At 42.9% G+C, this 25001-nt stretch overlaps 3 protein-coding genes across 3 annotated transcripts; 2 read left to right on the forward strand and 1 right to left on the reverse strand.

Annotated features, from left to right (window-relative positions):
* The first annotated feature begins 514 nt into the window (after positions 1–514).
* Positions 515–2100, forward strand: LOC139345072 (beta-crystallin A1-like). Its single transcript, XM_070983533.1, has 6 exons — positions 515–613; positions 968–1029; positions 1179–1297; positions 1451–1592; positions 1683–1825; positions 1953–2100. Exons 2-6 carry the CDS (start codon positions 991–993, stop codon positions 2098–2100), a joined length of 591 nt encoding a protein of 196 aa, XP_070839634.1. The 5' UTR covers positions 515–613; positions 968–990.
* LOC139345071 (Golgi SNAP receptor complex member 1-like) lies at positions 2011–11740 on the forward strand. Its single transcript, XM_070983532.1, has 10 exons — positions 2011–2109; positions 4196–4297; positions 4807–4927; positions 5070–5145; positions 5331–5438; positions 5597–5688; positions 8429–8503; positions 10610–10639; positions 10767–10849; positions 11187–11740. The coding sequence occupies exons 2-10, from the start codon at positions 4255–4257 to the stop codon at positions 11309–11311; spliced, it is 753 nt and encodes a 250-aa protein (XP_070839633.1). The 5' UTR covers positions 2011–2109; positions 4196–4254; the 3' UTR covers positions 11312–11740.
* Positions 11721–14431, reverse strand: LOC139345074 (trafficking regulator of GLUT4 1-like). Its single transcript, XM_070983534.1, has 3 exons — positions 13703–14431; positions 13371–13497; positions 11721–13114 (listed from the first exon to the last, which is right to left on the reverse strand). Exons 1-3 carry the CDS (start codon positions 14102–14104, stop codon positions 13101–13103), a joined length of 543 nt encoding a protein of 180 aa, XP_070839635.1. The 5' UTR covers positions 14105–14431; the 3' UTR covers positions 11721–13100.
* Between the last annotated feature and the right edge of the window lie 10570 nt (positions 14432–25001).

Raw genomic sequence — 25001 nt, forward strand, 5'->3', positions numbered from 1 at the left:
TGACACCTCTGCCACAAACAACAGCGTACTACAAGGGAGGAAACTAATGTTCCTGCTAACAAATGTCATGCAGATCTTTCCAAGCTTTGGAGAATCTAACTCTTTGTATTAACATTAATATGACGAATGAAAAGTGTCATTCTTTTCATTCAGTAAATCACATCTTTAAAACACGCTGTGTGTGTCAGTGAAGACTGAAAAAGCTTTGGATTGTCATACAGGAGCTTGAATCCTGGAATCAGTTCTTTCAAAATAAATCAAAACAGCGTTTCGCCACTGAACTTCCATATAGGCCTGTTTGATGATAGATCCACGTACTGGTGAGGAAAGTTGGCCTGTTTTTTTCCCCATCATGTACATTTACCGCAGAAGCATAGGCAATGCAGTATAGCCGTGTGCCCTCTTTGTGTTTGCATGAATCGCCGTGTGTCTCTGTGTTAACCCCTCTGTGGCTCACACAGCAAAACAATGGAGTCCAAAGCAAAGTGCTGACACGAGTCCAGCCGTGCCTGCCCCCTGGCCCCCGACACCCAAGGGTGTATATATACCCCCAGACACACCATCTCTGCAGACCGTTCAGTGGAACACTGCGACACACAGCTCACCAGTTTGGGTAGGTCAGACCAGTTAAACATACAGTACAATTTCCCAATCTATGGACATGAAGTAGAAAGGCTCTTTAATGCAATATATGAAGTAACAGCAGGGAGTCTTAATTGGAGCTTGTTTATTACCTCGACTGCAAACAAGGATCATTTCAAATCAATTTCAAAGAAATCAAGAGCTTATACTGTGACAAAGCAGGGAGTTGAGTGTGGAACAGTGAGCATTGCTGAGCTAAATGTCACCCTGTTTAGCAGCCAGCATGAAGAACTGGTGGTTACTGAGACATGCGAGAGTGTGACATCATAAAGGTTTGTTTTAGCATTATCTTCCATCCCTGCCCTGAGTGTGTATTTCTTCACAGGTACTTCTGAAAAAGACGACAAAATGGCTCAGACAAACCCAATGCCCATGGGCCCTTGGAAGGTAAGCACATGGCGTGCATGCTTAGCACTACGTTACCCATCAGCACAGGCAGCAGAGAGATGTCCCAGTGCATGATTAGGCTTCGTAGTGCTTCAGTTGTTATGTATCTTTCTGTGCTGAGTCTTCATCCATCCTTTCACGTTTCACAGATCACTGTGTACGATCAGGAGTACTTCCAGGGCAGGCGTATGGAGTTCACCGCCTGCTGCCAGAACATCATGGAGTGTGGGATGGAGAACATCCGCTCCCTGAAGGTCGAGTGTGGCGCGTACGTATCCAGAAAGCTTCTCCTCACTTTTGGAAAAATACTGGAACTGATTTAAAAAGCAAACTGGAATAATTTCTCATTAGATTCTGAGAGCTGTAAAGATTTTGTATCTCCTTGGTTTCTGGCTTTATTGTTCTCACTCTCTGCTTGCAGCTGGGTGGGCTACGAGCACTCCAGCTTCTGCGGCCAGCAGTTTGTCCTGGAGAAGGGAGACTACCCCCGCTTTGAGGCCTACAGTGGCAGCAACTCCTACCGCATTGAGAGGATGATCTCCTTCAGGCCCATCTGCTGTGCTGTAGGTTCAATGTACAACACAGTAATGACCCTTTGCTCACTTTAGGCCACCTCAGGTTGTGCTGAACCTCCTTTCTCCCCCTTTGTACAGAACCACAAGGAGTCCCGCATGACCATCTTCGAGATGGAGAACATGATGGGTCGTCAGTTCGAGCTGTGTGATGACTACCCCTCTCTGCAGGCCATGGGCTGGATGAACAAGGAGGTTGGATCCATGCACATTCAGAGCGGAGCGTAAGTCCATTGTCGTGATGTTTGATGTACACACCATCATCTGAGTCACAACTTGAGCTATGTACATCACTATTTCACTTGTTCAAATTCACTCCCTTAATTAACGTGTTCTTGCCTATTCCTGCAGCTTTGTGTGCTACCAGTTCCCTGGATACCGTGGCCACCAGTACATCATGGAGTGTGACTGTCGTGGAGGAGAGTACAAGTGTTACCGTGAGTTCGGCTCCCACTCCCAGACTCCCCAGATTCAGTCCATCAGGAGGATCCAGCACTAAGAGGGGAACGTATCCTTCACACATCCTAATCTCCTCCTCCTCCTCCTCTCCCTCCTCCTGCACTTCCAACTCTCCTTCTCTTCCTCCTCTCCCCCAACCTCCATCTCCTCGGCTCCATCGGTCCGGCTAGTCTAAGCAGGATCCTGAGCTGGAGTTCAGGTGCTTACTGGTGTCAGTGGTTCATAGCACTTTTTTTAAAGAAACATCACAAATGAAAGGAAAGATGTAAGAAAGACAGAAAATAGGAATGACAGAATTGAGAGAAAAAACTGAATCAGTGTGAAAGAGAGGCCTCAGCTGCCCAGGCCGGCTGCAGAACGGTGAAAACGCCTCAAAGTTTTGGCTCTTTTTCATCTCCACCATTGATGGCATCATCATCATCCTCACCATCATCGTCATTGTCTTCTACATCAACACGATCACCAGTCTTGCTGTCACTGTGATTTCCATGACTGCCTGTGTTCAAGACGATGAATAAAGAGAATGAGCAAAGAAACAGAGATTCACGATACATGTACCTCAGTCACGTCTGTGTCTTGTCTTTCTCCACTGATGCCACTGCTCAAATCAGCATAATCAACCTGTTAAACGTGAACTTCTTGGTTGAATCCCATCGGCAAAAAGTCAAGATATGGCTGAGAATTAACCTCTTTAAACTCCACTAACCAGTCATAGGGTCAAACTCTCAGGATTTCGTGGCGGTCTCAGAGTTTCAGATATCAAATCTGTCAGGCTGAATTTTGGAGAAAGGTGTAGATAAATGGTGCCACAATTTTAGCAATATTTCCATTTCATTGAATGGTGCAGCCATAAAAAGCACGGCGTCATGGTATTGAATATATTAGTAAAATTCACATTACTTCAACGGAGAGCTGGAATAAATCCAAATAAAAGATTTAAGATACTGTCAAACAATGTGGAACTACATGATTTGGAAAAAACTTAAACCTAGTTAAGTGGAAATTAAAGGGAAAATTTAGTTTGTTATACCTCATTTGTACTGAAGAGTAAACCATCATTTTATAAAAAGTAATTAGAGTTCAAGCATCTGAAACATCCCCCTAAAACTAGGTTTTAAGGTGAATAAAGTAAGATGGATCAACAAATTAAAACCTGTAAAGATTAAAATGAGTCCTGCTGTGATCCACGTTGGTGGAAAATATTGGAAATGTATACAAATCTCAGTCTACCACACAATCCTACCTACTGATGGAAAAGAGCCAGAAAATCCTCCATGGATCAATGGCCCTGTCTTGCAGAATGTCACTTTTTATTAGACATACTTAATAAGCAAGATTTGTTCCAGCTGCCTATGAAGTGAAATGTCTTTTCATTTCCCTGCTATTTTCCAAAATGAATTCTTTTTGACTTAGCTCGAAAGCTATGATGGACAAATGTTGTGGTAACTTTTTAATAATCAGCCCACCAGCAGTGGAAACTAACCCAGAACGCCACAATTTTGAGTCACTTGCTCATTACCTGAGCATTTCCATGTTGATGCTGCTTAATACTAGAGTGAGATATTCTTCTTTTTGCTCCACCTTAATCTAACAGTTACTGTTACTTTACAGATCAAGATTTCACATTAAAAAAATATGATGAACTTATGTACTGTAATGCATTGTTATTGATCAAAATAGATGAGCACTTAATGTAGTTAAATTAGCTACCAGCCACCTACAGCATTAAAATACTGCTGACACACTAAGGCTGTAATGCCCACTGTAATGGGCCATTCTGCCTAATGAGTGCTTATACTTTAGGAAATTTTGGCTCATGTTCTTTTACTGTCTGTGAAATTTGAATGCAGAACTTGTAATGCTGGATTCTTAAGGTGAAGAGCAGTCATCACCATGGAGCTTCATCACAGAAAACACTTCACAACTATTATGTCCAGCCATGAATGCATTTCATTCATTCTTTCATTCATTCAACCTTAATTTCACCTCGAAAGACCACTGACCTTGATGTCAATCATCGCGCAATAAGCCTGTCAGGCCTGTACCAACGTGTTTCACATTTTAACCCTCGAGATAATAAAAAGTGAGCGACCTCGCTCCGTTACTGATTTGGATGCGGCCCTTCACCACTAGAGGTCGCTGGGGCTCAAATGAGACTTGCGACAGTTGCTTCTTCTTTGCGGCTGATGATGACATGTCAACAACAAACATGGCAACCACCAGCAACTATTGGGAAGGTAAATTATATTACAGCATTTAATTTAAAACAATTGTCTGCTTGTTATTGTTCTTCAGCGATTAGTTTCAAACACCATTACCACGCCCCGTGATACGTTACGTTAATAAAAACTTTATATCCAAGAGGAGGAGATACATTTATCTAACCTGTTAGCTTACGAGCTAACGGCGAACTTATAAAGTTCTTAGCTGTTGTTGTCAGTTACTGTTTTACTGCTAGCTTAAGTGCTGTCCTTCCAGTTGATTTAGCATAACAGTGACAACAAATTGTACCGAAATGAGTTTTTCTTCGCTTGGCTTTGACCGTCTGCTACCTGTTTGCAGCAAAACGCAAAAATAGTTAAACAAAGTTGTTGTTTTTTGTTTGTTTGTTTGTTTGTTTGTTTGTATTTTACATTACGCCGTCCACACCAACGAATGGTTTACTGTCATGTGTGGGTCAGTGATTTGGTGGACCAGTGTATCGTTTCTTGATTGTCCTGGATGCTTTTTCTGTCTCTTCACTCAGATTTGCGTAAACAGGCCAGACAGCTGGAGAATGAGCTGGATCTCAAGCTGGTCTCCTTCAGTAAACTCTGCACCAGCTACAGCAGCAGCAGCAGCCGGGAGCAGCGGACAAGAAACAGCAGGTCAGCAGCTCACTCCTCCCTTCACTGCAACCATGTGGATGTAGCCTTACTTTCGCTGACCATGAACATATGATTTAAATACCTGTGTGAGCTCACTGAGCAAACGTGAACTAGCATCCTTTCCTTTTAATTCTCAAATCAGGTCTGATTCTGGTGGCCCATCTCAAGACAATATGCTCGTGGCCATGACTACTGAGCTGGAGCAGCTACTGGCCAATGTAAGTCAAACATCACACACATATGGTCGCTAACAGTCGTGGCTGAAAGGCTTCCCTTCAGTAGCAGCTGTTGAAGCCCCAAGCCCAGGCGATAGCATTGATGTGACACCAAAAATAAAAAAAAACATCATTGCTTTTATGGCTACTTGATATTAATGTTTTTTTTGTTTGTTTGTTTTTTGCAGCTTACAGCAGTCAATGACAAAATGGCAGAATACACAAACACCCCAGGGAGTTCGTCACATAACGCTGCACTGATGCACACCTTACAGAGACACAGAGACATTTTACAGGTACAGTTACTTCACTTTCATGTATTATTCATGTCCACGTGTAAGTTGTTTTAAGCGTTTTCCGTATCTTGAAGAAGAAGCATTTGAGACACATCCTGTCATTCTGTCAGCATCATCGTGTCTTGCTGACTTTTATTTGATCATTTTTCACTCTGTAGGACTACACTCATGAGTTCCACAAAACCAAAAGCAACTTCTTCAGCCTGCGAGAACGAGAGGACCTGCTGGGCTCCGTTCACAGAGACATCGAGTAAGCACCCTCATACATAGCTTGACGGTAAAAGACGTATATTTTAGGCAAATGCATTATCCTCTTGGTTTTCCTCCTTCACCACAATATCGCAGCTTGTGTGTCTTGTATGAAACACTGTTGATGAATCGACAATGCAAAACACAGCTCGCAAGATCTAAGAAGTTTGATCATATAACACCTGTCCTGATGTCTTTGCATTGGCTACCAATACAAGTGATGGCTGATTTTAAAATCCTGTATGGCTGTGAACAGAATGTCTCCTTCCGGCATCTCCAGTCTTATTACTCTGAGGGCTTTATCACATCCTTTATAGTCTTTTGATGCTTCTTAACTGTTCCTAGATTTAGCAAAAACGTATTTCAAGTAGGGGATAAAAACATCTCTGCGTCCCAGATGCTGCATATCCAAGCCTTATCATACGCAGACTGCTGAGATTTTATAAATCCAGCCTGAAAACACATCTTTTGTCTGTGTGCTGCCTCCAAATTCCCTGTCTGGGAAATCACCAAAAGTGTTCGCCTTTGACAAGATGTTACCCCAATTTTGGTGAAATCTTCACTTTGATGTAGTTTCCTAACCTCAATCCTGTCATTGGAGATCAATGTTAAAAAGTCACATCCACTGTAACTCTCACAGTGAGTGTTTTGGGATGCAATGTCCAGCAGAAGTTCAGTGATCACTGACATTCAACTCTTGTCAAATTGGTCTTATTTTCAAGTGACTGCACTGATTGTCAAGTTTGTTCAAAATGCAGTTTGGTCCGTCTGTAGCGATTAGTCTCATTGATTACTCTCTTGAACCGTCAGAACACAAGTTGATCTATTCAAATTGCTTGTTCGGTCTGACCAACCAAAAATCAAAACATATTCTGTTTACTATGGTAGATGATATAGATATAGATATAGATATAGATATAGATATAGATATAGAAGAAGAAAACCTGCAAATATTTACATTTGAGACGGACTCAGTGAATATTTTTCTATTTTTGATTATAAAATAACTATCAATTGTGGCGGATTAAATTTCTGTGGATCAGCTGATCAACAGTATCGTTCTAAATGATGCAAACAAGAACAAAGACAAATCGGGCAAATATGGTTCAAGCTTTTCTTGAATTAATGTCAACAGGATAAAGATAGAAACTAGAAATGATGTTGTTTCCCATCTTTTAAGTTGTCCCCTAATCTTTCTTTTTAAAAATCTGTCTCTTGTAAGTCCCCCAACTTTATGGAAGTGCAAATCTTCATTACCTGAGGACTCTTTTAAATCTGCACAGTTAGTCTGTGTTTCCTTAATCCCTTCCATCGCTGGTTTTTCCCTTTACCGTTTCATTTCACACTGTGTTCACCCCCCCCCCAGACTTTTGCTATGTTTTTCTTAACCAGGAGGAGGCAGAAATGTCCACTTTGTTGCTGAATCCCCACAAACTTTGATCATTTCCATTCCCTCTATCATGTTTCATCCTCTAATAAGAGGCACCTCTTCTTATCAGGCAAGCTACGTCTCTCTCTCTCTCTCTCTCTCTCTCTCTCTCTCTCTCTCTCTCTCTCTCTCTCTCTGTTTCCCTGGGGATATCTCTCCTAAGTGCCTTCTACAGTAAATCAAACCGCAAGGCTTTCATTCAGCCAAAGCCGAGAGATAGTGGTTACATCTGGCGTGCCTGATAACAGAGAAATGTTTTATCAGGGCAAGAGATGGAGAGCAACACAGTCAGACAGGGAGAGGGAGAGGGAGAGGGAGAGGGAGAGGGAGAGGGGGACACTGTCCTGATCTGATGTTGGCCGATTACAGACATGATGAGAGTGAACTGAGAGAAGTGGAAAGAGAGTTAAGAGTGAAGGGCAACATAAGAGGTAATGGGTGATGAATTGGTGATCAGTCCAAATAGAGAGAGGATGCTGTAAATAAGAGATGGAGGACAGTGTTGTGGGTTAAGCAGAGCTAATCACTTAAAAGCTTTAACACAGGAAGCACATAATCAGCATCCAGGCATCGGCTAATAGGAGGCAGTGAAATCGTCCTTTCAGACTGATGCAAAGACTGCGGAAAAACTTGTTTTTTGTGGCGCCTTCTTCTCTTAGCGATGCTGCATAGACATGATTATGGAGGGTGAGGTGTTGCTTTAGGTTTTCTGGAAGCAACCAAAATGTTGAACAGTGAAGAAGTTACACTAATTTGTTTGCACCACCCAGTGGAGCGAGGTCTTGTGGGGATCCCATGCATACATATATGAAAATATAGGTTTATTTTATTTTGATAGGTGTGAAAAATGTGCTGTTATATTGTGGAAGTTCAGTGATGATCGACTGTTCCTGGAATCTGTGGAACTTCTGTGTCATTCTTTAAAGTGCAGCATGCTGGAGCTATAACATGGTGGTGTAGCTGTCAGTGTTGGCTTTATTTATAGCAGCGTGGCTCCAGGGATGGCAGTGATGATTCGTCGGTCAGTCCACCGCTTTGGTCCACACTGAAATATCTGAACAACTATGTAATGGATTCCCATGAAATTTTGTAAAGTCGTTCACACTACCCAAAGGACAAACCCTAATGACTATGGAGATCTCCTGACTTTTCAACTAGCTCCTCCAGCAGGTCAAAGTTTTCACTAATCCATTGAAATATCTCAGCTTCTGCTGGATGGATTGGAAGAAAGGCCAGAAATGCATCCTGTTCCTGTTTGTCGATCCAATTCTCCATCATCTGAAGTTTCTCTCTCTTCGGTTTTCTCATTCAGGTCTTACAAGAGCAGCTCAGGAGTGAATAACAGAAGGACTGAGCTCTTCCTGAAGGAGCATGAACATCTCAGAAAGTAAGAGATTTCTCGATAAGTTCGGGTTTGTGGTGCATATGTGAAAGACACCTGGACAGTGCCGTGTGAGACATGACTACTGGTATTTGTGCTGTCTTTATGCACACGCACATACGCATATCAGTGGTTTATTGGACATGCTGTTAATCACATTTCCTTGTGGCTGTTAATATATTTCTTATGCACTCTCTAATAACTGCACTCATTCAGAGGAAGATTAACACGGAAGGAAAAATAAAAGAGCGGCGGTAAAACAGGAGCTGTGGTGATGAAAGGAATTGAAAGCAGAAGACATCGAGTGCATTACAGCAGCTTGCAACAGCTTTTCCCAATGTGATGTGGAACAGCTTAGAAATTTGGCCATGAGAACGAAAGGAGGAAAATCACCTTTTTCTGGCCCTGATCCGAGTCCAGATGCTTTTATATTTGGTATCTGCTGATGCTGCCTGAGTCAATCTTCATACTGTATTTACCTAAATGTTGACGATTTATCTGACATAACAGCTGTGCAACCTACTTAACCTGGCACTCCTTAGTTTTCACAAGCTGCTTGATCCAAATACTGGAGGTCCCGCTTTAAAAATACTACGTTTAGAAGCTCAAAGTGTGGATATGATAAGAGGAAAAGCTTAATTTGGAATATGCGACTCCAGAAAGTCATGTGACGCAGTCACCAGAGAGAAGATATAACAGTCTCTTTGATACTACAGAAACACACACAGCTGTACATGTTTGAAGCATTGGTGCATCAACTTACTCTTGGAATAACCTTTAATCAGTGAGACTGTTGTAAAGAAAAGCCATGCTGCAGCAGTCACAGGCTGAGGGGGACAAAGCAAAGCAGAGTTCACAAAAGATCAGATTTTAATCAGCTGATACTGACCCATTCAAATATACCCCAGGAAAGATGTCATTCTTCCAAAATATTTTCCTGCATTTGGTGTTTTGATGATGGTGGTGGAGAGCGCTGGCTTGGTCACTGTTTTTTTTTTTTTTTTTTAAATTTCCAGCAGTGGCTGGTGAACAATGGTCTCAATGAAATGGATTTCATTTTTAAAATCACCCAAAGAGCATCAAACATCTTTTGTTTTTTATGTGGTCTATTTTTCACACAGTTCATTTCCATGAACAGAAGAAGTTACAGGAAAATGTGAACTTGATTAGTACACAGCGATTGATGTATGCTATAATGTTAAATATCAATGAGAATTGCAATCATACGATCAATATGGACTTATGCTCTTTACCCACCGAGCTACTGAACATCAAGGAAAAGCCAGTGATTAACCAGAGTTGCTTGTTCCAACCAAAAATGCCACTGACAAAAGATCCAAACAAATCCACGAACACGCCCAGAAGACCGGGTTTACAAACCGGTGATCAGCCTACTTTGTCAAGTTGTATGAGATGGAAAGTAAGTTCACATAGAGGAGGAGTAATTAAATAAAGAAAGAAAAAAGAAAGCGCACAAACCAAAGCGAGAGGCCGCCTCGTCTGTGCACTAAGATGAAGAATAGCGAGATAAAGCCGAGGACAGCAGCAGATAGATGGTGGGAGAGGTGGACGGGTAGATGGAGGAAGTATAAAGCGCAGTATTGATTTTTGGTCTCCAGTGGAGTCCGCCAGGATGCACATTGCAGCCCTTATATGCTCTGCTCAGCTTCATTTTTCTGTCCGTCGCTTCTCTCAGCAGCTGCGTCCAGGCTCTGTGTCGCACCTCAAACAAATAACACAGGGATCAGTTTACCATCCTGAAATTTATATATCCGTGTGTTCAGAGCAGTTATATTATGGAGATTAATTGGTTTCTGCTGCGATGGGCGCTCGATTTGGCCAATCAGATGCCCCAAATCTTCCATTAACCAGCACTTTCTCCTGTCTCACAGGAATCACAGGAAGTGCTCCTTTTATGATAATAGACCCAAAGAGCTGTGTGGCTTCATGGCGAGGGCTTTCCCTGTGTGCTGTAGTATTCACCAAGCAGGAGAAATATATGCAGTGTGTTTGAAATTCTATCAAAAGTGATGAATGCTGAAAGATTTTATGTCGTTTGAATCTTTTGTAAGACTCCAGCTGACCTTTCCTTTTTCCGTTTCATGTTCACAGCTCAGACAGTCTTATTGACAATGCAATAAGGTAAGCTTTATTAGTCCATTCCTCCACACATCAGCAGCACATTTAGCTCCATTCAAACCAGCTTAATGTGATGCCGTGAAGACAGCTATATACGTCTTGTCCTGCCTCACGGTTTCTCTCCCTCCAGTATCGCCATGGCTACCAAAGAGAACATCACATTTCAGCGTGGGATGTTGAAGTCCATTCAAACCAGGGTCACAACTTTAGCCAGTATCCTTTTATCATTTTAATCATTTTTTTCTTCTTCTTTACTGTCTCTCTCTAAAAATGTCACCTTTTCATGTGCAGTCCATCTGCACCAATGTGCCTCGGCTGCAGAACCACAGTATATATAGACACAAAGCAGGATAACGCAGCCTCACTTACAGTGTAAGCTGGTATGGCAGACATTAGACTGCACCATTAGGCACCATTTATTCTTTTTCCTGGTTACGTTAGGAGCCCCGCTGATGTATTTTCCCTCCTGCTTTCTGTCTCTTACTCACTGCAAGGAAAGGAAAAACCCTTCTTAATTATTTTCCTTCACCACACTTCCCCCGCCCCTCAGATCGTTTCCCTGCCATCAACGGTCTCATCCAGAAAATCAATTTGCGCAAGAGGCGGGACTCTTTAATTCTAGGAGGGGTGATTGGCGTCTGCACCATACTCCTGTTGCTCTACACTTTCCACTGATGCTCTGCTGAACTGACGGACCGGTACTTTCTTTGAGAGCAGAAAAGACTCATTACAACTCAGTTCAAGTATTTTTTGTTTGATTTCATATGTTCTTCCTTCTATTGTCATTTGCTCTCCTTAAAAACAGTTTAAAGAGTTAAGAAAGTATTTTATTTTGAAAATTCTATCACCTTAAAGTGAGTCTTAATTGCAGGTGAAAGGGTTTAAGTATTGTATTGTCTGAATTATAATAATGATATGATCATTTGTATCTTGGAATTTATATATTGCTGCTTGTATCCTGTTGTAATTTTAGCTCTGTACAGATGTATAAAGTGATATTTGACTGGGATTGCCTACTGATTATACATACTTCTTTTTGCACTATTGGCAATGCCTAACAAAATAAAAGTGATGAGCTCACTTTCAGGTTCGTCATGCTCATTCAAGTTTATTTCAGACATGCAGAAGTATGGCACAGTAAACCAGTCATACAGTATAAATGTATAAACATCAACATCAGAGTGCCAAGAACAGTGCATACAGGGAGAGTAACCCCTTTCATATCTTGCAGTATATTGTAAACGTAATGAGGTGTAGAGATCCAGGCAGTTCAGTAGAGTCCGAACAGGAACCTGTTCAGTTTATCATAGTAGCGCGCAAAGCAAGGTATCACACTATGACTGCAGAAGGACATTGTTGTGATAAATGAGTTTTAAACGTGATGTAAACAGTGTATGAAATCAGTTTATACATCTTCCCACAGCCACAAAAGTCCCGTGCCGGTAGAACAGAAAGAGAAACAGGGCAGGCAGTGGCGCCAGGACAGACTAGAGGTGCACTAATGCCTTTGTTTTGTTTTTTTTTGTCTGTCTTTTTTGATGGTATTTGTTGTCTTTAGTTTTTAGGACATCCTCATATCTAATGGTGCACAATCCAATATCACCGTGTCGGTGTTGTTCCCACAGCATCATAATTAATGCTGCTCCAGGACTGTCATTGCAACGGACCAGTCACTCTGTTGTGATGAAAAAAATACGCACATGGGAGAATTCAGCTTTTCTGGCAAATGATGCAAAAGGGTCTATTATCAGCCAAACCAGGATCTTCTCCTAAATCTAACTAAGTAGTTTTGTTGCCTAAACATAACCAAACAAGATAGAAATGAGTGACCTGAGTCTAAAAATAAGTTAGCGATTTAATAAAGAGTTCAACTGGGGGAGAAGACCCCAGGTCTTCCAGGTGAAAGTTCTATTCCGCTGCTACCTGTGAAGTCACTTTTTGGTCAGTTTCAGTGATGCTGCTGCAGCAACATTAATTATGAAGTAGGAACAACCCCAGCACAGAAATATCAGGTCAACCACATAATGATGTCATGCCTTTTTTTTTTTTTTTTTTAAATAAGCAAAATGTCGTGGCATCCAATTGTCCGTGTGTCACGCAGGTGTGTGTACTTCAGTGCTCCACTAGGTTGGACTAAGAGCAGCTTCTCTGGGCCATCTGATGATCCGACGCTACACCTGTGTGCAACCCTCGCTTTCCTTCCTTTGTTCCTGAGTTTGTGGGGTTATTGGGCACGAGCGTTGCCAGAAAAAGAGATGGCCTGCGACTTCTTTCCTTTTTCCTTCTTTTGTCCATAGCAGAAAAATCAACAAGTTGTTCGTTACAGTCTCTTCGGCTTCTTTTCAACTCAGATTTTGTGCTTTTTCTTCTTCTTCTTCTTCTTTTTCAAAAAAAATCCTCCTCTCTCTTATGTGCAAAGTTGAGATCGGATGAAGTTAAAGGAGAACTATTTCCATCACTCGGTTCACTGCTGGAACTCTGCAAGACAGAGAAAAGAGAAATAAAGATAGATGGCTTCCCCTTTACACTTAAAACTGACAAATGAGAAAAAAAAAAAATTTAAGTCACCATGGGCCCAGACTGCTTTTTGAAGGTTAAGGTTAGGGTTACCGTTAGGCATTCAGTAGTGATGGTTAAGGTTGGGGCTTGGGAATGCACTATGTCAGTGGAATGACCCCACAGGGATCGTGACATGAGCGTGTATCTGTGTGTGTGCTCTGTCTTTCATCCATACCTTGTGTAAGCACTATGAAGATGATGACAGCCACACCCAGCAGCATTGCAAGACAGCTGAACACCATTGACAGACGCCCATACTTCCTTGCTCCTTCAATATCTCCTGTATGGAGCACAGATGTCGACTAATGGGAAGGGAAGGGGAAGGTGGGTGATGAACAATGAATTATTTAAATACAACACAGAAGCAAAACACTTGTTTCCTTTGAAAAGACTTTGAAGAAACATTCCAACTTAGGATATACCAAAGCGTGTTAAGCACAGGCCATAGTAAGAACTCGCATAGCGTTATTGTGAAGAAAATTGAAGCTGTAAATAAATGCAACTCACCACATGTGCATACCACAGGGCACATATGTTGAGCGGCACGGCGGGGCAAAAACAGGACAACACGGCGAGCCAGAGGTAACTCGGGGGCGCGGACCCGGGTGGCACCGGGGAGGGCAGCGGGCCCAGGCTGAGTCGGGACGTGGACCTGGGTGTGGTCGCCAGCTGCCCGATAGAGCCCGACTTCAGCGGTGATCTGTGTCCGTTCTGGTCCGCATCCAAGGACCGGACGCTCCCTCTGATGGTGAGGGAGAAGGAGTCGGACGGTTTGATGTTGCTCTGTCCGGTGGGCTCGGTGATCGTGGTGCTCAGCAGCTTCTCCGTGTCATGGAAGTCGGTGGGATTGGAAACTTCCCTCTCGCCGAGGGTGTTTTTCCCAAACGCAGCATCAGTGTTGATAGCCATCACGGAAAGATAAGAAATCTCCTAGTCTTACTCTGTCTGACTGAGCCGCTGTCCTGTGGATAGAGATGCTGGAGTATCTTCCTTCAGATATTCTCCATTGGGGGTCATTAGATTAAATATTATGAATTCGGAGAGCCCGATACCTTCAAGGCAACCTATTTAATTAAGCAGTCTAACTCCATCAAAATGCCTTATTGATGAGCGAGATGTTATTGATGTCTGAGTCCCTCTCGCGCTCAGTTGGCGGTGAGCGTCCGGACGCACGCCTTGCCTTTCACCCCCCCGCCCCCCGTCTATTATGTAGTGAGGTATTACCGCAACCCTTACATTTCCACAGCACATCCCCAGTTTCTGAGCCCTACTTATGCATCAGGCGAGGCGTGTGACAGTGCAAAAACAACAATTAAAGCACTTCTTAAGTGAGTACGCGCGGTGCGTAAAAGCTTTCCATTTACGCACGGGGGCATCAGCTGGGTCAGCATGTAAGACAGCGCTGGGTGTGTGTGTGTGTGTGTGTGTGTGTGTGTGTGTGTGTGTGTGTGTGTGTGTGTGTGTGTGTGTGTGTGTGTGTGTGTGTGTGTGTGTGTGTGTGTGAGAGAGAGAGAGAGAGAGAGAGGAGGGTGGATAGGATGAAGGTGGATGCAAACCTCTCAACACAGGCATGCCCAGCTGACTAAGGTCCTTCTGTAAAGTCATATTCTGCCATATCACAGGAACCTCACTGTCTTCTCAGTTATTCAAGCTTTACAAAGTGCCCCATAATATTACAATATAAAAAACTCAATCAGCTGCAATATAGCCCATAGGTACAGATGAATGCAACAGTATACAGCACTCACTAGGACATAATTAATCATTTTGATACTCCATTTTGCTGATAATACCTTAAATACGTAAAATAAAATCTTAATACGTATTCCACCACTGCCCATCAGAGATAACTTCAATATGACGGCTTCAGTTGTCCGAGCAGTGTAGAAGATAAATGTTAATCTGCATAAAAATTCCCTTGAACTATTTGTGATCTGGTGTATGAAGCTTTGCTCATTGTTACACATGTCCAGGATTCTCAAATAATGTCCATAGTAGAATAAAAGTGGGCTGTATGATGGATGAACCTAAACGACAGGCTCCCATTTAACAGAATAACAGGTGGATGGGAGCGCAGTGAAGATACACACTCTCAATCTCACTGGATCTATCGGGAGACTTGCTGTGAGAGTTGAATATCATCCTTTCAGGTTTTCCCCTACCCCCGACTTTAAAAACTTAACACACTACGGATTTAAGACCGCGTTCATCCTCATGAGGTGGCAATAATCCATTTTACTGTCTGGCTTTGTTCCCCTTAACATGCTCTATGACGACCTGAGCCATGCTTTAACCTTAGTTTTGCAGATTATAACGCCATCAGGTGGTAGTTCGGGGGAAACGAGTGTGGCAACTCTCCAACGTCGCCTTATTTTCCCTAACTTACTGATATATGTCCTTGTAATGTCCTAATGATCAGGGTAAATACCTGATTCATACCATTATATATTCAGTTTTCCGATGTGATTTTTGGTAATGGTGCAAACAAAAAAGCTCAATCAGATCTGTAAGGTAATTTGCTGAATGCCCTGTACACGTGGTTTCAGAGTCGTACCAGGAGGACCACTCAAACATTATACACATTTAATTTGACAAATATGATAATTGGGCTATTTTGTAAACTGACTGACTTAAGAACCTTAAATATGTCCCTTATTAAACCAATTCATCTTACAGTACTAAAGTAGTATTTTAACCTGCTACTCAAACTAAATACATATATAAGAGGCATGAATATTGGTCAGTTATGGTAGGCTATTTCAATACTTCCCTTCGTCTGATAATGCTGGGACTTCACAGTGGATGTGCTGTGAAAGTTTCGAGTTCAGGAATGACTCCTTTTAGGCCCTGAAGAAGAATCATTAACATAGTTTTTTTCACTCTGGTTTCACTTCTGATACATAACCAGATTCATACAGGCCTGACGAAATGCCAGCTTGTTGACTCATAGGTGAGGTGAATAGTCTACCAGAGAACAAAGACTATAAAGTTTTTGCATATCTGAGGCCATTTGATAATTTAAAAAGCATCTTAATTTACTTCTTACATCTCCCTCATTTTCCTTTAATGGGATCATTAGAGACAAAAAAGTTAAAAAGGATGACTGTGACACATTTTTGCATAGATTTATTGTGAGCCTCTTTGTGCTTGTGTTGTTGTTTTTGGACGAGAGAGCCTTCAGCGCTGGTATGTGTTTTATTGTTCGCAAATTTGTCCACAACAATCTAAAGTCTGAGAAAATATGTTCTTTTTATTGTAAGAAGACACATCATTGACAGATTTACAGCAGGAAAAAAGAAAGACAACATGAGACCACAAAATTAAACATTTCATACTGAAATAGCCCTTGCATGTGATTAACACAGGAATATAAACAATGGTGGCTCAAATCCGGCAGGTTATTAAAGTCCAGTGTGACTACTGAGAATGTGAAACACCGCCTTCCTCAGTCCTCTTCCCACCAACTCCCCCCATCCGCTTCCTCTTCTCGAGCCATCCGGGGCAGGGCTGACCAGAGCAGTTCTTCAGCTGGCAGCTTTAGCATGTGTACAGGAACATAAAGCTTGCCAGTGAAGAACTGCTGTGTGTCAGCCATTCGGGGCCAAGGGTGAGGGAGTTCTGGGAGTCAGCCAGCAAGCGTGAGAGTTCGAACCAGACAGCCTGAAGTGACGGACAGCCCGCTTTAAGGCACAAATGGTGACTCCTTCTCCCTTCATGTTCCTGCAAAAAGAGAAGGAGAAGAGATAATTTAACTTCCCCTCTCAACTGCTCCAGCAGCGTGGGTCTGAGTTGGCCTGCAGCCAGTCACACACGTACAGTAAGTGGGTGCAGTCGAGCCACAGTGTGTGTGATCGGCTGCGAGTAAGCGGGTGAAATGAGCTGATATGCAAGAATGACTGGGGAGATGCACACAAGATCATGCGTCAGATTACCAGGAGGGATACATGCATCAGCAGCTCAACTCTGCCTCTGCACGTAATACTGTGCCAGCAAGAAATTCTTAGATATTCTCTTAGTTATGATGCACAAAATCACAGGCAGGCCTCTGGAAAAAAACACTTTATTTATTTATTTATCTATTTGTCAGTTACCGTGGTTACAAAGCATGAGCGAGAGGCGATGAAGAGGAGTAGAAAGCCTCTACATGAAAACAGAGATCCTGGAATCATTTCAGAAGTCCAAAGAAGAGCTATTTGTGTTTTTAAGTCTTTATTAATAAAGTGAATGTTCAGGTGTTTTCCAGAGAGAAAACCTGTAGCTGCACTGGATCTATGTAGGGGTCTTGCAGCTGTTTTTAAAACACAGTTTTGATCATATATGTGAAAAGGTAGCTGCTACAAGGAGCTAGTACGACAGAGTAGCTAGCTTAAGATAGCAGCTAAATCTGGAGTTTGGGGTGTGTTAAAACTGACATGTACGCACAGATAAAATTTAAATTATTAAGTTATATAAAGTTTACTACAGATAATATTAAGTTAGTAATGTGTCTACATTAAAGCCACCATATGTATAATTTTTTGCCATGCTAGCAGCCAGGCTCTAAGGACGGTAATGTCAGTCCTTCTACCACTTTGGTTCAAGCTGAAATATCTCAGCAAGTACTCGATGATTTGCCATGAAAATGTATTCACACGTTCATGTTTCCCAGAAGATGAAGCCTGCTGGCTTTTGCGAGCCTCTAGCACCACCATGGCGTTGATATTTGTGTTTTTCAATTAGCAAATGTTAGCATGCGAACACTCTAAACTAAAATGGTGAACATGATAAACATTATGCCTGCTAAGCATGTTAGCATGCTAACGTTAGCACTTCGCTAAAATGTCCACTGTGTCTAAATGTGATCTTACAGAGAATTAGTCTTTTTCTTCCCTTTTTTCTTTTCACTTCCTTTCTTTTAAATTTGCTTGGGGATTTTGTCTGACTGTTCATCACATTGTTTGCAAAATCCGACCTGAATTAGACTCTACTACCTTGCCAACGCATACCTTTAGGTATGGATATTGTTTGGAGCAGATAGGGAAATAAATGATAATGATAAGCTTCCTGCATGTAAAAATAAATCCAATATGCACAGTGAGGTTAAACATACTGAACGCTTGAAAACTAACCACTTCAAGATGAACACGCACAAAGCCAAAGCAGGTCTGTGCTTTTCTTGCCTTCAAAGAATGTAATCTTGTGGTGATCTTGAGATATTGAGGACATGTTCCACTTCTCTGGTTGACGATGAGTAACACATGCTGTACATTCCTGCAGTAAGGAGAAGCAGAATAATCTCAGGTATTTGAGTGTCCCGTAGCCTCTAGACTGAGCTCAGCAGGGGGGGGTTCAGGTCACAATCAACAGGACTTACGAAACATTTACAGACACCGCTGCAGGGAGAAATCATTTTGTCTCGCACTTTGTTTGGATCTTACTTCCCGATCATCCTAAAAGAGCCAGAGACTCATTTCCATTCGCAGACAGAACTGTGGTCAACATGGAAAATACACAGGTTGTGCATGGAAAAACACTAATGAGAGTTTCTGTCAGATGTATCTGCATGACAAACGTCAAGAATCTTTTTGAAGTGGGTGAGTCAGCATGCAGAGGCCCTGACTGCCTGTTCTGACTTGTGACTGACGCACACTGGAAAAAATACCCACAATCAGATCTGCCACTCATATCTTCTTTTACACCACTAAAAGAAATATGCCAGTGCTGTGCCAGATTTACTCGTTTCTCATTCAAATCAAAGTCTCATGAATCTTATATAATGAAGACTTTTCGTTGATGAGTCATGTAACTGATTGTTTGTCTCCAAAATGGCGGCCGTGAATTCCAGTGAAAGTTTTATGTCCGTGCTGCTCTGCCTGCGCTGTTTTCACCTCCCCTTCAGGAGCCTGCAGTCAGAGCTGAGGCCTGTAAGGTGAACGTGGCGGTTCATCGCCAGTATTTGGCTTGTTTGACATTTTTGCTGCGTTACACTGCTGATACATCTTAAAGCTGTATCCCACGCTTATCTTTTTATAAATAGTTCAGTTTGTTTATTCATAGTGAAAAGATTCCCTGGCACTGAAACATGGCTGGTGAAACATACTTTAAGCCACTTAAAAACTTGCTCACTCAGCGCATATGGCTAAACAGTTTTCTCTCTTCCTGCTTTGCTTCCACATCGCACATGTGTATTAGCGCCTTCTTAGACACTTGAAAGGTTTTAGAGTGATAAATTGCGTTCTGTGCCACATCAGTTTTAAAGATGTCCTTTATAATGGCAGCCTATGGGGGAAACGTTTGGGATTTTAAATGGTTGCAATACTACTGTTGGCCACTGCGAAACAAGACCAGAGTCTACAGCCATGCTAGCCATTGAACTAAATGCTAATGTCAACATGCTAACATGCTCACAATGCCAATGCTCACATGTTGATGTTCAACAGGTATAGCATTTACTGTGCTCACCATCTTAGTTTAGTGTAGCATGCTGCTAAGGTTTGCTAAACAGCTGCAAAGCACAACTGAGGCTGCTGAGATTGCCATTAGTTTTGTTGGTATTTGGTCATAAAACAAAGCGTTGGACAAAATTTTCACCAGATGATGGCGCAAGATGAACAGTTAAGAGATCACCAGAGTTATTACAGTTTATCCTGGGGGGACATGAATGTCTGTAACAAATTTCATGGAAATACATCCAGCAGTTGTGATATTACAGGCTGGACCAAAGTGGTGAACCGACGGAAAGACATTTCCATTCCTAGAGACACGCCACTAGCGTGACTGATCCACCACAATTTCTTGCAGCGTATGTTGAAAAAAAGTGGACAGCATGTCTTGAAAACAGTGGATCTTTGGCAAAAGAAGGCCATCATTTGTCAATGTCAGGATCATAGAGTGAATCACCACCCTCCTCCCCTCCCAGGCCTGCACACGCACTCATGCCAGTGGTAGTCTGAATGAAGTCAGGGAGGAGGACGTACAGTACAAGACCTCGGGCCACACACAGGGCCACTGACAGCCATAACGGCTGACTATGGCTGCCACAACCTCAAACTGAAACTGAATTAGTTATTTGTTCCATAGCGTGCCAGTCCCTCCACAAACAGTGACTCTGTATCTTTATATTCACAATGACGGGCAGTGTTGAGCCCCCGACTCTTTTGCTGTGCCACTCTTTCCCGTATCTCTTCTTTTTTTTTGGGTCTTTCCTGACTTGTCTGTCCTCTCCACCCTCTTTTTCGGTCAGATCAGACTGTCCTGAATTCCTGACATTCCAGCTGCGTATGTTAGAAATTCCATCCAGCTGCTGTGGGCTCGCACAGTCTCTCCTTCTTTTCCATCCCTCTATCCTTCACCCATCTCCTCTGCATCTACTCATCTACATCTGGCCCGCACTGGACGAGGGCGGACGTGGCTTCGCTGTTCACCTTCACCTCCACTTTGCCTTTTTTTTTTCTTTTTTTGGCACCTCATACCCCCCCGTTTCTCCTTCTCTTGCCTTCTGTCCTTTCCTTATCCAAGGGAGTCAGACATAGCCACATGACAGCCAGTGTGGAAGGCCTTGAGACAGGCTTTTATACATGGGGCAACAGTGTAAAAAGAGATAACACACAGTCTAATACACAAAAGACTGAGCTTATCTGGGACTGTGGACGTGCATTCTCTGCCACGGCAGGGAGGATAAGAAAGAGGAAAGACATGGTGGAGTTGAACGGGCAGGATGTGTGGGCCGGAGAGAAATAGGAATGATGGTGTGTAAACAGGAGGGCGTGAATGAACCGTGTTCAATGCAAGGAGGAATTATTGGCATTTTAACTCTTTGTGAGGTTGCCTTTTCGAGCCGAGTGCACGAGCTTGAATTTCCCTATCAAGGTAGCTTGAAGCTGTGTGTTACGGAAAAGATAAATAACAAAAGACGGAGACTTGGACAGGTGGAAGAAGCACACACAGACGTCTCTCCATACTCGGAGCCCACTCGTTGGAGCCTTTCGTGTTTAGGGTCGTGCCTCTGTGTGACAAGATAAGATGCCTCAATCATCAGCCTGACCGTCGGCAATGAAACTGCACAAGGAAGTATGAGAAGAATTGCAGAATTATCGCATGAAATTGTAGACTTTCATGCTGTGGCTAGAGCTCTGTGAATGGAAACGCAGGATAATTGAATGTTGCATTGCATACGTCCATTCAGGTGCATTCCTCCGCTGTGGGTGTGGCCCAGTGGGAGAGTGTTTACTGCCCCAGTTTGTAGTCTGTAATATAGACTGATCATTTTAGACTGGGGACAAAGACAGGGAAAGGGCGGTGGCTTTGGCAGCATGCTGATCATAGTGCAGGGAGCCTCTTCTTATGCTCTGCTGCTCGCTGCTTGCTGGACTTTAAAGGCTATCTGGCTTTAACTTCGGGATCAAGGCAAATAAAGGGGTTCAGGATGTTATGCTTGTGAAGAGGAACAGCTGAATGCCATTCTGGATTCATGACGTCCTGGGAGATGGTAATGTGCTGCATGAGGCCTGTAAGCCTGTCCTCAGGCAGTCTGTGCCATTTTGTTTGAAAGAACTGGATTTTTTTTTTTTTCTAAATGAACCTACATAACACATCCCTTCTTGCCCCATCCTCCCCTGACAAGGCACGCAATAGGAATGAAGGGTGTAACCCAAGTTGAGCAAGATGGCTTCACTTCTGCAAATGTAGGCAATAAAACAGCACAGCGGAGGCTGCCTGTTTTTGCCTGGATGCAGGGCAAACAACACATGTAGACAAGATGAGTTGCTGTTTAACTGACACCCTGTCATTGCCATGTGATCCTCATTGACAGGGTGGCTTATGTCACGCTTCGGGTTGCAATGGCACAAATGCAGCTCGTGACACAGCCTATTGCGCATTCCTCCCGGTGCACTGAACTCTGGCTGTACAATTATGTAAGACAGGCTCCATCGATGTAACATACACTACAGTAAGCTAACCCCCCCCCAACCACTCATCCCAGAGAAGTGGTATATTCGTGTGGATGACTGTAAAGAATTGTATATGTTCGAGCTGAGGAGACTCAAGAGCCCAGAGCCGGACAGAGAGGCCTAAATATGTTGTTACGTCACCTGCTTTAAGAATGTGTTACTGGTCCTTACAAACATGTGCAGGAATATACTTGTGTTTATAGCCTTAGCTTCCGTATGAAGAAAGATCTGCCAGATGACTGCTGGTGTCACCGCATTTCTGAGGAATGACTCGGCCCTGGTTATCTTCCTGATTTTCACCTATCCCCTACTTGAGCCTAGGCCTTCTCCTTGGCCTGTTATGAACTCAGCAGTTTTTAAAGGGCTATGAGCGCTGACACTCTCTGACAAGTTTGGCTTGTATAAGTGCAGGCCCTACATTTGACAGTGAAGTGCTTACAGAATGACTAAATGAATTCTCGAGAGGCCTGAGCAAGTTTCCTGATTTTCTAAATGTGGCAGTCATGACACATAATGGATTTCAAGATAATGTAAAAACAACTCTGTAAATCTTTTAGCACTTATAACATAATGTCTGTGTGCCTCTGCTGGCTTTTCTGTTCCCTTCTGTTGTCATTTTAAAATAATTTTGACTTTTTAGCACATTTCCAGCTGCCTTTTTTTTTTTTTTTTTGCTGCTATCAGTCTTTGTAAAATAACTACATGTGCAAATACTCCATGCAGCACTTTAGCAAAGCCTCTGCCCACAGTTTCACTCCGTCAATCATCTTAATGTTAATTAAATGTTTGCAGGAGCTGGGAGGTTGTGGTCAAATTTCTAGGGTGGCCATAATTCATATCAGCTCCCCTGTGGCAGTGGGCCCGGACGATATGATCTAATGACACCCAGACAGGCCTTGAGCCACAACTCCTATAACATCAAATCTACATCCTCGAGAATCTGACGACGCCAAAATGTGCAGAAACCAGAAATCAGACCTGCAGAGGTGAATTTTACTTGCATAAAGTCGTGTTGAGGACGGTTTCCCAGGTTGCCGTTTTCACGCAAACTGGGTCATCAAGCCGCCACAGGCTAAATCAGGCTGACAGGAGCAAGCGTTCAGCCAGCAGAAACACACAGACAGCCTCACAGTCAGTGATACGCCCCACCTTGACCACCGGCCGGGTCGCTCCTGCGCGGCCAACACGTCTGGACGGTCCGGCGGAGTTCAGGCTGCCTCGCCCACCGCTCGGCGGAGTCCAGGACCTTCAGCAGGGTGTGTCGATATCTGTTTATTTGTTTTACATCCACGATATAAAACAGGCTTTGGCAGGATTTACATATCTGGTGGTGAGTCTACTTTTCATCGCAGCGGCAGCAGCAGGAGGACGCAGCGCAGGACTTCAGCCCCTTTTACACAACTCCTGCCCCAGTCCTCCCCCTCTCTCTCTGCCTTTCTCTCTCTCTCTCTCTCTCTCTCTCTCTCTCTTTCTCTCTCTCTCTCACACACACGCACACCCAAGTCAGACACACAACCGGCTTCCCACTCCGATCAGCTGGCAGCGTAATGACGTACAGCTACGAGCGGCGGACGTCAGACTCTCCACGGATCTGACGTCGACACGCAAGTGTACAAGTCTAAAAAATCTCCTCATTAAAGCCAGCACACTGTTTTATTTACAACGTCTCTCATATGCTTTATTACTATCATTATTGTCTCTGCCTTATGTTGTTGTTGGGTATGTTATTCCGCTTAATTTTTGTTTTTTGTATTTTAAGTGAAAAGTTTTCAGAATCAGAACAAGCTTTATTGGCAAGTACGATTTTAGACATACAAGGAATTTGTTTGGCTTTGCACTTTGTAATTTTGCTTTGAAACGTGCTGCATGAATAACGTTTGTAATAATGATAATAATTGTTGTAAGGCCTTCAAATAATCCAAGGAGGTAGAATTACTGACATTAAAAATTGTTGCTAACTTAAGTACACACCAATGTTTTCCTGCTGCAGCCTTGCTAGGTCTGGTATTATGCTAGCTAATGGTGGCTAATGTTAGCAAACTGTAGACACGTTTGTGCAATTGCCTTGCTGATTTGGCTTCATAAGCTTTACATGTGTCACTGCTATTTTATTTTAAGTAAAACAAGACCATTAGTGTAACTAGAACAAGCACAGAAGAGTCAATAGAGTCAGTAAACCAATCCAGAAATGTTTGTTAGTATTACCTAACATTAGCCACCATTAGCCACCAGGCCAAGTAAGGCTCTATAACAACAAAATCTCTTTGTGTAAATGAGGTAAATGAAAATCATGAACGATAAACATTTGAAAGGTCCAGAACGAGACAAAGCAGCTGTTAAGGTTTCAGTGTGAACCTACAACTAATTGCACAAAAGTTCTGCTGTGTTAAGACAGCATGAGTCTGCAAATGGCCTCCAGAGACATCAGCAGGTCAAGATGAACTTGGTACTCTCGCAACACTGACGCACACAGACACCCCCACAGCAAGGACTCTAAGGCCACTCTCCTTTCTCTCTCTCTCTCTCTCTCTCTCTCTCTCTCTCTCTCTCTCTCTCTCTCTCTCTCTCTCTCTCGCTGTCTGTCTTTTGAACCTGGTCTTGTCACTCTGCAGCTTTAAGGTCTCTGCGCTTTGAGAAGCTGCTTCCTCACTGTCACCTGACACAGTGAGCACACACAGCAAACCCTCACGAGACCAAATCTGCTGTCTCATTCTCATGTCTTCTCCGTCCTCTGCCTGGTTTAGGTCAACATTTTCACAGAATATGTCACTAAATATAGATTTGCTTTAACTGTAATTATATTTACAACACGAATAAGTTAGAAACCACTAGTCTGATTTCAACCCCAGTAAAGGAAAGCAGAATAGCACATATCC

The sequence above is a fragment of the Chaetodon trifascialis genome, chromosome 16 (assembly GCF_039877785.1).
Source record: "Chaetodon trifascialis isolate fChaTrf1 chromosome 16, fChaTrf1.hap1, whole genome shotgun sequence".
In the NCBI taxonomy this organism is placed as follows: domain Eukaryota; kingdom Metazoa; phylum Chordata; class Actinopteri; order Chaetodontiformes; family Chaetodontidae; genus Chaetodon; species Chaetodon trifascialis.